The sequence below is a fragment of the Astyanax mexicanus genome, chromosome 4, assembly GCF_023375975.1.
Source record: "Astyanax mexicanus isolate ESR-SI-001 chromosome 4, AstMex3_surface, whole genome shotgun sequence".
Classification (NCBI taxonomy): domain Eukaryota; kingdom Metazoa; phylum Chordata; class Actinopteri; order Characiformes; family Acestrorhamphidae; genus Astyanax; species Astyanax mexicanus.
Genome location: NC_064411.1, coordinates 26,696,404 through 26,712,086, shown reverse-complemented (window position 1 = coordinate 26,712,086; position 15,683 = coordinate 26,696,404). Strand labels below are relative to the sequence as shown.

The window sequence follows — 15,683 nt, the reverse complement described above, 5'->3', positions numbered from 1 at the left end:
CAAAAGCACAGTGCCTCCACACTGGATTCCTGCTTTTTTACAATCCCGCATTAAAGCAGAGTTGGGCTGTAGAATGTAGAAATACAATATAGGGGGCGCCGAGTGGTTGCCATCAGCTGCTGGAGCCCTGAGAGAGCACAATTGGCCTTGCCCTTTCCAACTCTTCAACGAAAAAAAGAGCCAGTCAGTTTGCTGGTTACACTGAGAGTAAAGAAGGGTCAGTGTGCTAAAGGGAAAGCCACATTCAACGTGGAAATCTGTGCAAGCGCAGCAGCCAGAAGAAGCCGAAAAATCTTTGTTTTTATACATCATTGAGCCAAATGCTACAAATTGCAAAGTGCAACTCTGAGTGGTCCAGCAGTCTAAAGTGCTGCCACTATGATTGGGAGATCACTGGTTTAAATCCTTTTCATGCAGCTTGCCATCAGCTGCCAGAGCCCTGAGAGAGCATAATTGGCCTTGCTCTCTCTGCACGGGGTAGAGGGGGCTCAAGGGTGATGTTGATCAGAACAAGGCATCTGTGAGCTGATATTCTACGCTTTCCTCCGAGTGTGCTGTGATGCTACTAGCCAATGCTACATCAGCAGCACTTCAAAAAGTTTTAAAAGAGGCGGAGTCTGGCTTTACATATGTCGGAGGAGGCATGTGTTAGTCTTTACCCTCACAAACTGTTTATTAACACAATGTGAGGTTTCTGCAAGTTGTAGACGGAGACGTTATTACCTGTATTGATGATACCAGACACTGACTGCAGTATGTATTAGAGTTCTCATAATACTAAAAGCATGGCATCTGTTCGCGGAAAAAGAGCCAATGAACTTGCTTGCTGCACTGAGAGTAACGGAGGGTCAGTGTGCTCGTGGGAAAGCCATCCTCAATGTGCATCTGTATCCGTGCAAGCGCAGTAGCCAGAAGAAGCCGAAAGATCTTATTTTTCATGCATCATTGAGCCAAAAACTACAAACTCTGCAGTTTTTTTGTAGCTTTCAATTTATATACATCTTTGAGCAAATGAGCAATTAGCAGTCTTTAACCCCCCAATATCATCTTATCCAGCATCACTACTGCATATCTACCACCAGCCACTCCCTCTATTTTTGGACCACTTTGCTTTGGGGGGATGGTGCAGTGAAACATAATAAGTGAGCATGTTTTTTGAAGAAGTGAAAAGACCAATATGATTAGGAAATTAAAATATAAAGAAAACAGTTGATCTGGGCAATTGAACAAAAACTAAATAATATTAATTCTGTAAAAGATTACAGATTATTGTGTGGTGTGATTTAAAGCGAGCTATTTATTGTCAGAAACCATCAAACCTGACTGAACTAGAGATGATTTATAAAGAAGAATCATCCAAAATACCTTCAACCAGAAGCCAGACTTGTTTAGAGGCTGTTTTTTCTGTAAAAGGAGGATCTACTAAATATTAATGTAATTTTTCTGTTGTATGCAGTAATGTAATCACTAATTCTCTGTGTTTTTTTTCTTTGTGCAGAGTTTATATGGTTTGCCTGTGATTTTGGCTGGGCCGGCACGCCCTCCTACTGTGGGTGGGTACCAGAAAGCATCGGCGGAGCTCATTGGCTCGTACAAAGCAACGGCACACCCTCCAATCACCAACTGCCCAAAGTGGATTACAGAGGTGAGATCATATCATACCACCTCTTTGTCTTTCTTTTCTGGGATGGTCCTGATGAGAGCCAGTTTCATCATAACATTTTGATTTTCTCCCCACAGCCAATTACCCAACCCTCTCATTAGGACTCCCCCTATAACTACTTCCAATACATGTGAGCCAGCCACCGCTTCTTTTCAAACTGCTAATGCTAATGCTAATGCTCTAATGCAGTATTACCGAGTAGCATCACAGTGCACTCGGAGGTAAGCGCAGCGACTCGGTTCCGATACATCAGCTCACAGACTCAGCCTTATGCTAATTGATATCACCCTTTAGAGTGATGAGGGGAAAGAGCGTCATCTACTCTACCCACCCACAGAGAGCAAGACCAACTATGCTCTCTCAGGGCTCCAGTAGGCGAAGGCAAGCTACATAAACGGGATTCAAACTAGCGATCTCCTGATCATTGTGGCAGCACTTTAGACTGCCGGATCATTTGGAGCAAGACTGACCTTAATTTCTTAAAGTCATTTTTTTCTTTATTTAGTTGAGTAGTTGTTGCTTCTCATAATCTGGATTAGAACATTATTCAAATATTCACTATTCACTGTATACCTTTAACTCTACCTCTTCACAACTTTACTACTGATGCTCTCAAACACATTAAGAGACAAGAAATTCAAGTAGTTAACTCTTGATGAGTTCAGCACAGCTGTTAACTGAAAGCCTGTGTTTCAGGTGACTCTACCTCATAAAACTGACTGAGAAAATCCAGCAGAGATGAATAAAACTGTCTCTATCTAAGCAAGAGGTGTAACTTTAAAGAATCTAAAATATAAAACATATTCTGGTCTGTTTAACTTAGTATTAAACTACAGTGCAGAACCTAAAATAACAAAAAAACACTGCATTTAAGGTGCATCCAAATCATGCAAAGGGTGTAATATTTTGTTTACTAATGACATCAGCAATAAAATTATTTATTTGCATTCGCCGACAGTTTTGAGCTCTCAGGTAACTTCTACCAAGGTCACAGAGCTAAATTAGAACGCTGGCTTGTTCACAATCATCATTAGGAAAGACCAGGGGATGCAAATGAGGCTTTCAACCTTGTCCCATCAATCAGCAGAAGCTGAAGATGCAAATAACTGATGCGTATGAACCAGGAGAAGGTCATAAGAAGATATACAGTAAGTTCTAAAGCATTTTCAGGTGGCCTTCATAAAGATTTAGCTATTATTAGGAGTTCTGATACTGTTTTACTGAACAAATATCAGACTGAATTATTTATCCATCTGTACTTAGTATTAAAGTACCCAAATCAAAACTAATTAAGCAATAGAACAGGAGAGGGAGTGTGTTATCACGAATAACATCACGGCTGGGATTCCTAACTACAAAATGGAGTATGGTTTATACAGACTAACACCACAAAAGTTAGCTTGAAAGCAAAGTTGGCTGGTTAAGTTAGCTTTCTGGCTGTCAGACGGCAGTAGCCGAGCGGTTTTCTTTCCCTTTTTCCCAAAAAAACAGTCAGCTCTGCAGGCAAACGTGCCGTGGTTGAGCGCTAGCCTGTGCTAAGCTAACGCTGCCGCTGATGCCGTTGATGATTCTAAGCTGTCCTGTGTGTATAAACGCCGTTACTCGGCAACACGTCGGGGGAGTGATACAGGTTTAGTGTGAGAAGGCCGTGATGTTATCACAAATATCAGCACGGCTAGAACACTTCTCAACCAATCAGATTGTGAGGTCGGAACTAACTGTTGTATAATAGACTATATAATACACTGAGATGATACATGAAGAGACCCCACACACATGTCCCACAGGCCTGTGTAGCATTCTTTAGCTTCAGTGAAAAATGGCAAAAGTCATGGGACACTGATTCTGGTCATATGACTTATTTTTACTACTTATCTTCTCCAGAGTGACAGATTTGGGCCAATGTATATTTAGGAGTCTTGCCCAATAACCCAGACCTGGACTTGAACCCTGGTCTATGGAATGCTAGGTCACTGGCAGGCGGTGGTGTTATCCACTGCACCACACCAACCACATGGCTTTTGCTATGTCTCAATAAACATAAAAGAATGTTACACAGGCCTATGGGACATGTGTTTGGGGTCTCCTCATTGAATGTGGATGATGGTAATTGATTGGTTGTCTGTTCACATGGACAATTCTAGCCAGACACTGCCGGTCACCATCATTACCACCCACTGCACTGCTTAGAACCTTTTCTAATGGAATGTCCCATCATCCATCAGGCCACCACAATTGAACTTGAGTGACATCCCATTCTTAATCTATAGGGTTTAATATGATGTTGGCTCACCCTTTTCAACTATAACAGCTTCAACTCTTCTGCGAAGGCTTTTTACTAGGTTTAGGAGTGTGTTTATGGGAATTTTAGAACATTACGAGAAGCCCTGACTCACAGTCTCCGCTCTAATTCACCCCAAAGGTGTTCTGTAGGGAAAAGGTCTGGACTTGGAACAGGAAAGGGTCATCCCCAAACTTTTTCAGCAAAGTTGGAAGCGTGAAATTGTGTGTAATCTCTTTGTATGCTAAAACATTTGGAGCGTGATTCTACCACTGTCCCCACTGCTAAGTGGTGGTGTGGTTCACTTTCCATTGTATAGTATAGGGAAATATATATATATTTTGCTATATTAAACAATGTACGACCCACCAACCCTGCCCTCCTCCTCTCGCGTCCGGACCAATCAAGAACTGTGTCAAAAATAAGGTTGTTTTTCTTGGATTAAAAGTGTGAGTTCAGCTGTAACTGGAAATATCTGTGCTGCAAACCTGTGCTGGACTGAGGTGCACAGTTTTCCACACGTGCTCACGTTTACAAGCACATGCCCAACCATGTGGATGGAGGCCATGCGGTTACCTCGTGTTTACTCCTGACCCCTCCCCCTCGCTCTCCCCCTCCCCCTCGCCTGAAGATCTTCTTCTCAGGCAGCAGCAGCCTGTCACTCACACAGACACAGAGACAGCGCTGTGTATCTACTTCTTGTGTCAAGAATCAAAACATTGCAACATGATGTGTGTGATTTAATTGCCTTAAGTGACATCACTCGTCCTGCGCTGTGACTATTGTACATGCGCACATCGCAATGACGATGCCTAAACGGTATATTGTACAGCCCTAGTAAAGTGTATTTATCACTGATTCTGTTTTCTATCTTCAGGTGAACCAGGAAACTTCATCTACACCGCACTGTCCTCAGAGTCTCTGAACCCAGAGACAGAGAAAGACACAGAGTCAACTGGAGAGACAAAGACGCAGAGAGAGGTGGAGGAAGACAAAGGAAAGGATGTAGAGAGAGATGGAGAAAGAGGATGGGCGCGGTTGGTCAGTCTGCCAGTCACGGCTCCTGAAGAAGATCTGTGCGTGTCGTTTTGGTACCAGTTCAGCGGAGATCAAGCTGGCGCTCTGCACATCAGACAGAGGAGGAAGGGAGGGGTGGAGGAGGAGGTGGAGGAGCAGGGAGGAGGTGTGGAGACAGAGAGGGAGGAGAGGAGGGCGGAGGAGGAGGTACTGCTGTGGATGAAGAGCAGGCAGGAGACCGGGCGCTGGAGAGAGGGGAGGGTCCTGTTCCCCCGCACCGACTCTCCGTATCAGGTAAGCAGGACGTTTCAGGGCAACACTATGTACATAGCATTATTTTTACTATATAAAACTACAAATATAAGCTTTAATATAATCATATTTAATTGCTCCACTGACTTGAATAATATGAATAATAGCATCTGTTTAGACCATTGAAGTTAGCTTACATGTACAGGGTTCGGAAGATATTTATTTACCACAGAATGTAACATAGGTGAGTTTTTTAAAAGCCCTCTCATTCTGTCCATTGAAAAATTCAGCTTAGAAACCGGACACATCAACTACAGGTGCTGGTCAACGAATTAGAATAATTTGAAATAGTGCAATCATGAAATTCTTTGAATGCATTTTTTGTGCAGAAAGCAAATCAGGTGTTCACCGCACCTGTCCTACTCGTTAGACTAATCACAGAACTCGTTACCTGGAAAAAAATTTGCTCAGCTGAGCTTTCCAAAAGGCCCATTTAGGCCATTTAACTGTGACACTGTTGTTTTATTGAATTAGAATAATGGAGAAACTGTTTCATTGAATTAGAATAATTTTTATTATAATTACAATCATCACTTTCTCAGTATTTTGTGGCTGCCCCCTTGGCTTGTATGACTGCCTGAAGTCTCCGCGGCATCGATTTGACCGGCTTGTCGCACGTTTCCGCACTCACAGCTTCCCAGGCAGTGGCGATGTTCTGCTTCAGTTGGTCCAGCGTAGTAGGCTTTCTGTCGCGAATTTTCCGCTTGACGATGGCCCAAAGGTTTTCAATGACATTGAGGTCAGGCGAGTTGGCCGGCCATGCCAAAACTTCAAGCTGTTTTTTAGTGAACCAATCTTTGGTCGACTTTGCCGCATGAGCCGGTGCAAGATCCTGTTGAAATATGAAGTCTTCTTCGCCGAACTGTTCCTCAACAGTCGGAATCAGGAACGTTTCCAGAACATCTTGATATACGGCAGCATTGACAGTCTTCTTGAGGAAGCAGAGTTTCCCTACACCTCGAGCGGACATGCATGCCCAGACCATAACGCTCTGGGGAAACTTGACGGATCTTTTCACGCACTCGTGGTTGTAGGTTTCGCCACCACGACGCCAGACACGAGGACCTTGGTCACCGAAGGAGATGCAGAAGCGTGATTCGTCACTGAAGACCACTTTCTGCCAGTCTTCAACAGTCCACTCGCCGTGTTCTTTGGCCCACTTCAGCCGTTTCTCCATTTGTTTCTTGTTCAGCATCGGTTTTACTGCTGGAACGCGAGATTTGAAGCCGAGTTCGCGCAAACGACGGTAAGTGGTTGATCTGGAGACGTCAGCGCCGGTCTGCTTGTTCCACAAGTCGGTGAGCTCGGAAGTGGACTTGAACCGGTTGCTGACTGCGATCTTTCTCAGCTGCTTGTTGTCGCGAGCAGAAGTTTTTCGGACGCCGGAACAGTTGGTGCGCTTGCTGCAGTTTTTCTTGAGAGCTTTGCAGACGGAAGACTGGCTGATGCCGAGCTGCTCAGCAATTTTAGTTTGGGTCAAGCCTTGTTGGCGAAGGGCTTGAATTTGAGCCACTATTCCGGTTGAGAGGTCGCGCTGCTTACCCATGATTGATTTTACAACTTAGAAATTCTACTCAACCCTGACTTTATACTGCACAGTGAACACTCTTCACAGAAAACAAAAATTCGAGCATTTATTCTAATTCAATGAAACGGTTTCTCCATTATTCTAATTCAATAAAACAACAGTGTCACAGTTGAATGGCCTAAATGGGCCTTTTGGAAAGCTCAGCTGAGCAAATTTTTTTCCAGGTAACGAGTTCTGTGATTAGTCTAACGAGTAGGACAGGTGCGGTGAACACCTGATTTGCTTTCTGCACAAAAAATGCATTCAAAGAATTTCATGATTGCACTATTTCAAATTATTCTAATTCGTTGACCAGCACCTGTATAGGTACAGTGGCTTGCAAAAGTATTTATACCCCTTTGAAATTTTCCATATTTTGTACCTTACAACCACAAACATAGATATATTTCATTAGTATTTAATGTGAAAGACCAACACAAAGTGGTATGAAATTGTGAAGTGGAAAGAAAATAATGAAAACAATTTTTTAACAAATAAACCACTTAAAAGTTCAATGTGCAAAAGTATTAATACTTTGTGGAACCACCTTTTCCTGCAGCTACAGCTACAAGTCTTTTAGGGTTTGTCTCCACCAGACTGAGATTTTTGCCCCGTTCTTCTTTGCAAAACAGCAGTTTTCAGACATTGCCACAAGCTCTCGATTGGGCTTAGGTCTGAACTTTGACTGGGCCAATTTAACACATGAGTATGTTTTATTTTAAACCCTTTTATTGTAGCTCTGGCTTTATGTTTAGGGATGTTGGAACTCTCATGGAGACCATTTTCACCCTGTCTCTCTTCCTTATTGAAAGACCTTAACTGAGGCGAGTGAGACCTGCAGTTCTTTAAATGTTGTTCTGGGTTTTGTGATCTCCTGGATGAGTTGTTCATGCCCTTTTGGAGTAATTTCTTTATGTCTGCCGGTCACTCCTGGGAAAGTTCACCAGTGTTCCATGTTTTCTCCATTAGTGAATAGTAGCTCTCACTGTGGTTCTCTGGAGTCTCAAAGCTTTAAAAATGACTTTGTAACCTTTTCCAGACTGACAGATGATCAATAACTTTGTTTTCTCATCTGTTGTTGAATTTCTTCAGATTGTGGTATAATAATGTGTTGATTTTGAGATCTTTTATCTGCTTCATGTTGTCAGACAGGTTGTATTTAAGTGATTCTTGATTCTACAGGTCTGACAGTATTCAGGCCTGGTTGTGGTTTGTAGTGAAATTGTAGTCAAATTTCCAAAAAGTGTGCTTAATCACAGTTAATTCATGGGGGTGGGGTTAAATTTACTCAGGTTCTATTTGTCTGATATTAAAGTTAGTTTGATGATCTATAATAATGTTATTAGAATAACTAGACGCATGGCTCTGTCTCTGTTTGTTACAGGTGATTATTGAGGGTGTGATTGATGGAGCATCGTCTGGTCATATCTCTGTGGATAATGTAAGAATTGTCACCACTGTGGGTCCTGAGGAGTGTAAAGGTAAGCCCATCCTTACTAATGGTATGATAATTAAATAAAGTGTATCAGAAGGATTTATTAGGGTTATTCAGACTCACCCATACTGTATCCAGTACCACCCCTTTCCACCAGTTCCCCCAGTACACTCCCTGCTCAATATCCTCCAATCACAGTAACACACTGCCCCCTGCTGACCAGGACACATACAGACTGTTCCACAAATTCACTGTAAAGCAAAACATTATAATGTACTTTATTTATTGAAATCATATTAAAGCTTGTTAAACGATCCAATATTTACATACCGTGTTTTATATATATTTTTAGCAAATCATTTATATTTATATTTTGTTTCCATAAGTATAAGAAGCATGATTATTTTTAAGTGTAATAAGACCATTCCTATTTAAAAATCCCAAGTTATAAAACTACATCTAGTAAAAACTAGATCTAGATGTTAATATTTTGATAGTATTATATATAAAGGTTGTGGAATGTAAGCTATATTGAGTGAACTATATGTTGTTTGTGTTTCAGATCCAGAAGTTGAGGTCATTATTGATGAGCCTGATGCTGAAGAAAAGCCTGATATTGGTATGTCACTATAAAAATGCTAATATGACTCTGTAAACTTGGTAATGTGATTCATTTTTGCTTCTCAGATTTTGCTGTTTATAGGTTTATATTTGAGTAAAATGAATATTGTCGTTTTATTCTATAAACTACTGACAACATTTCTCCCAAATTCCAAATAAAAATATTGTCATTTAGAGCATTTATTTGCAGAAAATGAGAAAACGCTGAGCTTTCAGACCTCTAATAATGCAAAGAAAACAAGTTCATATTCATAAAGTTTTAAGAGTTCAGAAATCAATATTTGGTGGAATAACCCTGTTTTTAATCACAGTTTTCATGCATCTTGGCATGTTCTCCTCCACCAGTCTTACACACTGTTTGGATAACATTATGTTGCTCCTGTTTCAGGCAGTTCAGCTTGGTTTGATGGCTATCTGATCTATCTTACTCTTTTTCCATTTTCCCACAAAATCTTACAGCACTTTATGCTTCCCTCTGCTGACAACTTTTATGGAAATGCAGATTTCATTTTCCAGCAGGACAGCAGCACACTAAAACTGAGAATGCGTCCAGTGTTAAGCTAAAGGGCTAAAGGCTAAAACTGTTTCCATGTTGGTCAGCCAGACGTCTTAATCTGGAAATTACTCTAAAGAAAATACCTTTTAATTGTAATATTTACAGAGTTCTCTGTTATCTGTTTCTGTATCTTTTTCTAGTTATTATGACGAGAGTTTGAATGTTCTGTGTGTAAGTGCGTAAGTGCTGTAGAAGAAAGAACATTATCTGTTCCAGTTTTTAAACAAAATAGGATTTTTTTAAAGACAAAAATTATTTTTTACAGTCCTTTTTAGTTCATTTGTTTCCTTTAAAGGCTCTAACAGTTTACTGCAAAATTTTGTACTGTTTCTGATTACTGACTGGACCAGGGTTTAAATGGCAAAAATAAAGGGGAAAAAGCGAGGTGTTCTAAAAGTTGTGACCACTAGTGTACCGTATTTTTCGGACTATAAGGCGCACCGTATTATAAGACGCACTATCAAAGAACGCCTATTTTCTGCTATTTTTCCATACATAGGGCGCATCGCATTATAAGGCGCGTTAAGTGACACTAGAAAGGGTGCCTATATCAAAGTGAACAGGGGTGGCGCCATGTTTCCCTTCCCCCACCGGGGGTGGTCGCTTGCCGGTGGAGCGTCTCCGTATACAAATCTAGCTCTTTCAAAGTCAAACGAGTGCTGGATATTAATCTACACAGATTCCTCTCCTGAAAACTGTTTATTTGGGTGAGTAACGTGCTTCAGTTTATTTACAGTAAGCTTAGATTTCCAGATGTCCACTAAGGCTTGCTGCACCAGCGTTAGCATAGCTATCCGCTAGCACGCTAGCTAGTCACCTAAACTAGTAAAGTTAACCCAAACTTAAACGACAGCGTTACACTGAGTAATCCTGCGTGTTCTGGTAAGACAGTGAGATATTAGCTAGCGATTCGTCCCCCGTAGCTTGTTTTAACACGGTAAACAAGCAGATTACAGGCTGATAAAACTCACCTCTGAGAGAGTTAGCGCTTAGCATCTAGCTAATGCTAGCCAGGCAAAGCAGCACAGACTTACAGGCCGATAACTCACCTCTGAACGGTGAACGCTTAGCGATTAGCATCTAACTCTAATAATACTGCTCCAGCAGTATTAAAAGTGCTAAATTTAGAAAATACTGATCTCTGAACAGTGAAAAAGCTAGCTAGCTAAGCGGTTAGCATCTAGCTAATGCTATTTGCTGCTCCAGCCTCGGAGCGGCACGGCTCTGCACGGAGTGTGTGTTTACTGCTCCTTACACCTGACGGGTAAAATTTAGATAATACTGATCTCTGAACAGTGAATAAGCTAGCTAATGCTATTTGCTGCTCCAGCCTCTGAGCTGCACGGCTCTGGACTCTGTATAGCACTGAAACTCTGTATAACGCTGCACGGAGTGTGTGTTTACTGCTCCTTACAACCTGACGAGTAAAATTTAGATAATACTGATCTCAGTGAATAAGCTAGCTAGCTTAGCGGTTAGCATCTAGCTAATGCTATTGCTGCTCAGCCTCGGAGCTGCACGGCTCTGGACTCTGTATAGCACTGAAACTCTCTATAACGCTGCACGGAGTGTGTGTTTACTGCTCCTTACAACCTGACGAGTAAAATCCATACAAAAGGCGCACCGTATTATAAGACGCACTGTTAATTTTTGTGAAAATTAAACGTTTTTAAGTGCGCCTTATAGTCCGAAAAATACGGTATTTATAATCCTTGTCCTGGCATATATTTGATTATAGATTGATAATATGTTTCTCTCTCTCTGTGTCTCTGTCTCTCCTCAGTGGAGTGTAATGATGAAGATGAGGAGGACACCGTGTGGCGGTTCGGACGGCGCGGGGGCTCCATGTTAAAGACTCTGGACCCCATCCTGATCACCATCATCGTGATGAGCGCGGTGGGGGTTCTGCTGGGGGCCGTGTGCGGGGTGGTGCTCTACTGCGCCTGCTCACAGAACCCCGACCGGAACCTGTCGGCCCTGGAGAACTACAACTTCGAGCTGGTGGACGGAATCAAGCTGAAGAAGGAGAAAGTGAACGCACAGAAGTCCTACTCAGAGGCGTGAGGGGCTGGCCCCGGGGCCCCACGGCCGCCGGACAAGTGATGAGGGGACAGTGAGGAAAGGCTCGCACGAGGCCCAGGGAACGTTTTATTACTGAACCCTGCGATGGGGGGGGGGGGGGAGAACGATGACTGGGTAGCTTTGAGACTGAGCCGTACTTTTCTCAGGATCTGCAGTAAGAGGGACTCACCTCCGGAGGGCGCTGCGTGTAAAGATTAAAATGTACAGTCAGTGGTGATCGTCACTTTGTTGGTTTGTCCGTTTTGTTCGTCGTTTTTTTTTTTTTTATACAAAGATGCTGGTGATGCGACCAATCAAGAGGAAAGTATCTTCTCTACGAGCTGGGACTCTGGGGGGGCGTGGCTTACTTGGGGGGGTGGGGGTCTTTTTTCTGAAGAAAAGAAGAAGATGATGGAAATGGCGTGTAGGGAAAGAAACATTGACACACATTTGTAGTGTAGAACTGATGAGCTTTCACTATTTTAATGCTTTTGTGCCTGTGCGTGTGTGTGTGTGTGAGTGAAAGTGTGTGTGCAAATGTATGATTGTGTGTGTGTGTGTGTGTGCATTTGATTTAAAAAGGGTAAAGGGCATGGTAGCATGTGTGTGTATGTATATGTGTGTGTGTGTGTGTGTGCGCGTGCGTGCGTGTGTGTTCCATCACAATAGTGCCTTTATTACATGTTTCTGTTGCCTTTTCACAGCTGGTCTCACCTCAGTCCTCATCCTATGAGCCGAATCACACCCTGCAATACTTGATTGTTCCTACAGTCATGTGAAAAAAATAGAACACCCCATTAAAAGCTTTTACTTTTTAAACATATTTAATCATACGGAAATATAGATGCTTCGAAATGCTCATTGCTATCTAACACCCAGCCAAGAGTCAATCTTAATGCCTTGCATCTGCATCATTTAACTAGCGACAGTGGGGGCCCTGAGTGGTACAGTAGTCTAAAGCGCTGCTACTATGATCAGGAGATTGCTGTTTGAATCCCCGTCATGCAGCTTGCCATCAGCTGCCGGAGCCCTCTGATAGTGTACAATTGACCTTGCTCTGTCTGGGTGGGTACAGTAGATGGTGCTGTTACCCCTTATCACTCCAAAAGGTGATGTTGATCAGCACAAGGCGTCTGTGAGCTGATGTAACATAACTGCGTTTTCACATGACTGTATTTGTTGCCGGTGCTTCATAAACACTGCCTAAAACATACTGTACTGTATGATCTGCATCAGTGAAACATAAACCACCATATATAATACATACTCCCCTCCATATTTACTTTCACCCCTACTAATCAATTAGGAACTGAATAAATTAGGGCTGGCCTGAATAATTACTTAAAATTATTTAATGATAAAAACAACTAAAATATAGCAAATAAAATATATATTTCATTCATTAAGATGGGGATAGCAGTGTGTAAATAGCCATGTAGGAATGTTGCAAGTGCTACCTCAGGAGATAACTGTTGAAGTTGTGAGGTGCTATCTTGTGAGGGAGTTATGAGAGTTGGAGTGAAAAGGTCTGTTAAATTATATCTGGACGGGATTAGTTTCTAAGGGGGTAATTTTTTTTTCTATGGGTTTTTTTATCCTCTGGGATTTTATTCCCATCCAGAACGAACATGTATGTGTTTTTTTCCGGACCCACATCTCTGAGTTTCGTCATCTCGCGTTTAGTAAAATAGCTATAATAGCTATTTGTCCACGGCCGCGCACCGTAATTACACTTTGGGTGCACATTTCCATGGAGATCCATGTAAACACAGCAGCGAGTGGAAATGGAGGAGCTACTGAACTCGATGTCACATGACCGGGAAAGTCTAAAAACTCACTGGTCCTCCTGTTTTTTCAATTGTGGTCTAATCACTGAGTCCAAAATCTATATTTTCAAAAATATACAAGGTTTTGTTTTTTAATAGTAACAGTATGTTCATGGCTGATTTCAGTTCATTTGTTCTACCACTGTTAAACACTCAAACTAATAATACATCGCTGCCCCCTGCTGAATATTTTTTGAACTACAAAAACACACAAAGTATGCTAAATCTTATCATGTATCTCCAGAATGTATGATTAATTGTGAGATATAAATGTAAATGTGACGCTAAAAATGGGTATTAACAAAAACATTTTTTGTGTAAATACAAACCAGTATTGAAGGGCCAGCCCTAAAGAATGGGGAAATATTGAAAATAATGAAAATCTTGGTCTGCTTTCTGTCTAAATCTGCCAAATTTGTCAGTCCGGGCTGACGTTGCTTTGTAAATTTTACTCATTATATTGTGTTATTATATTGTCACCAAATATTGCTCCATTTTTGTTGTTCAGATTTGAATATGGAACCGATATGAATGTTATGTTTGTTGAACAGCATCAGAATTATGCATCAACACTCCAGAGAGAGACAGGCTGTGTTCAGACTGCAGGAAAATGGGATTTGTTTCTCAAATCAGATGTGCTGAGATCTGACTGTCTAAACTCTTGTTTGGAAGTAATCAGACGGGATTTGCCTGTCTGGACATCACAAACGTATGTCTGCATGGGTTGCTGTGATGTTGAGGTCATTGTCAGTCAGCTGTCTGCCTAATGCCAGGTTCACACTACACGACTTTTTGGGTGGTCAGTTGTTGTGCTGTTCACACTACACAACTTGTGTAGTTGTGCTGTAATCGTAAGTTCTTCAGTTGTTGAGACTTTCACACTACATGACTGATCAACGACACAGGGTCTCAAATTACATAATTTTTCACTGTGGGAAATCCAGAAACACGTTTATTAAGAGAACACACCAGAACTAAGCACACGAGAGCTAGCGATGCCATGCCAGAGAATCTTTATAGAGGAGAATACGCACTTATAGTGAGTCCAACACAAATGAGTTCATATGAATCTCTAATCTGTACTGAAATATGTACTTATCTCCTCAACACAGAACTATATCAAATGTTTCAGTACTGCAGACATCAGCTCGCCAACCAATTAGCTCACAGTATCAGTAATTCTAGTGTCTTTACAGTGTAAAACCTGTACAGGGTTTTCTTTAGATAAACTGAAATATACAGGCATGCTTTATTTGCTTTTTTTAGTGAAATACATTAATATAATTTTTCAAATTTAAGAACTAATCAAGAACTCTGTTATTCCATTGGAATTGGAATTGGTTTGTAGCTGCTGCTCCTGATTCCCAGTCGCTGACTGGGTCAGATATCTAGCATGCCAATATTTGCCAGGCTTCTGCAACTATTTGGTGATCAGTCGATGCCGGCTCGGTGAGCGTCTTCCAGTAGTTCACACTACAGGACTAAGCGAGCGCTGAGAAATCCCCGATTTGCCTCTGAGCAGCGTTTATGACGGCGATCAACAAAAAAGTGTCGGTGACAGAAAAACTGGGCTAAAATCATGTAGTGTGAACCTGGCATAACCTTGGGTAGACTTCTTGGATCCCTACATTTCTGGCAGTCTGGATTTATTGCGGTCATTGTTCATTGCGCTGTATGTAATGCAAAAGATTCGATACAATCTGGTTTGAGTCTGCAGAGAGCCCAGACTGTGCAAATCTGATTATATTCGCATTTCAAACCAAATTATTACATAATGCAATGTGGTAAATCAATCCGGATCAAATGTACAAATACCAAAATAAACCTATGTAATGCTGCAGGGCAGAGCACATGTGGGAGGGACCAGTGGGCGGGGTAAATGCCAGTCAGTTGTGTATTCGATTGGCTGTATTCGAAAATAATTGACACCACCTCCAGTCTTCACTGACGTTGAGTGATGCACCGGCCTGCAGCATTACTCCTCTTATTTGATGAGGTCATTTGATTATAAAAAAAATGTTTAAATCTGTAAAATTCTAAAATCGCTTTTAAAACTGTGGTTTGGATCCGATTTCAAAGACCTAATCTAATGTGGTTTCTGACTGTCCACACTATCACACAAACAATCTAAATCCAATCTGTGTTCAGACTGTGTTCACATTGCCTTATGATGATAACACACACATGTGATATTTTTCATTCCGTTTTGTTGTGTGAATCCAGAGCTCTGAGGAGGTCCGAGGTTTTGGTTTGTTCTGTGGAGCAGGAAGGGGTTCAGCACACTGCAGTCATGGGTGTATGTGTGTGTGTTTGTGTGTGTTTTGCTCTTTGTGCTGCGATAAAA

General features: G+C 41.7%; 1 protein-coding gene across 2 annotated transcripts in view; it reads left to right on the top strand.

Moving 5' to 3' along the window:
* The window catches only part of nrp1b (neuropilin 1b), a 74,796-nt gene extending 60,101 nt beyond the window's left edge, over nt 1–14,695 (top strand). For both annotated transcript variants that reach the window (XM_022679313.2, XM_049476807.1), the window contains 5 exons: nt 1,499–1,645; nt 4,822–5,255; nt 8,225–8,321; nt 8,838–8,894; nt 11,236–14,695. In XM_022679313.2, coding sequence (XP_022535034.2) covers nt 1,499–1,645; nt 4,822–5,255; nt 8,225–8,321; nt 8,838–8,894; nt 11,236–11,516 — 1,016 coding nt within the window. In that variant the 3' untranslated portion in view covers nt 11,517–14,695. The remainder of the gene's footprint in view (nt 1–1,498; nt 1,646–4,821; nt 5,256–8,224; nt 8,322–8,837; nt 8,895–11,235) is intronic.
* Nucleotides 14,696–15,683: the final 988 nt, after the last annotated feature.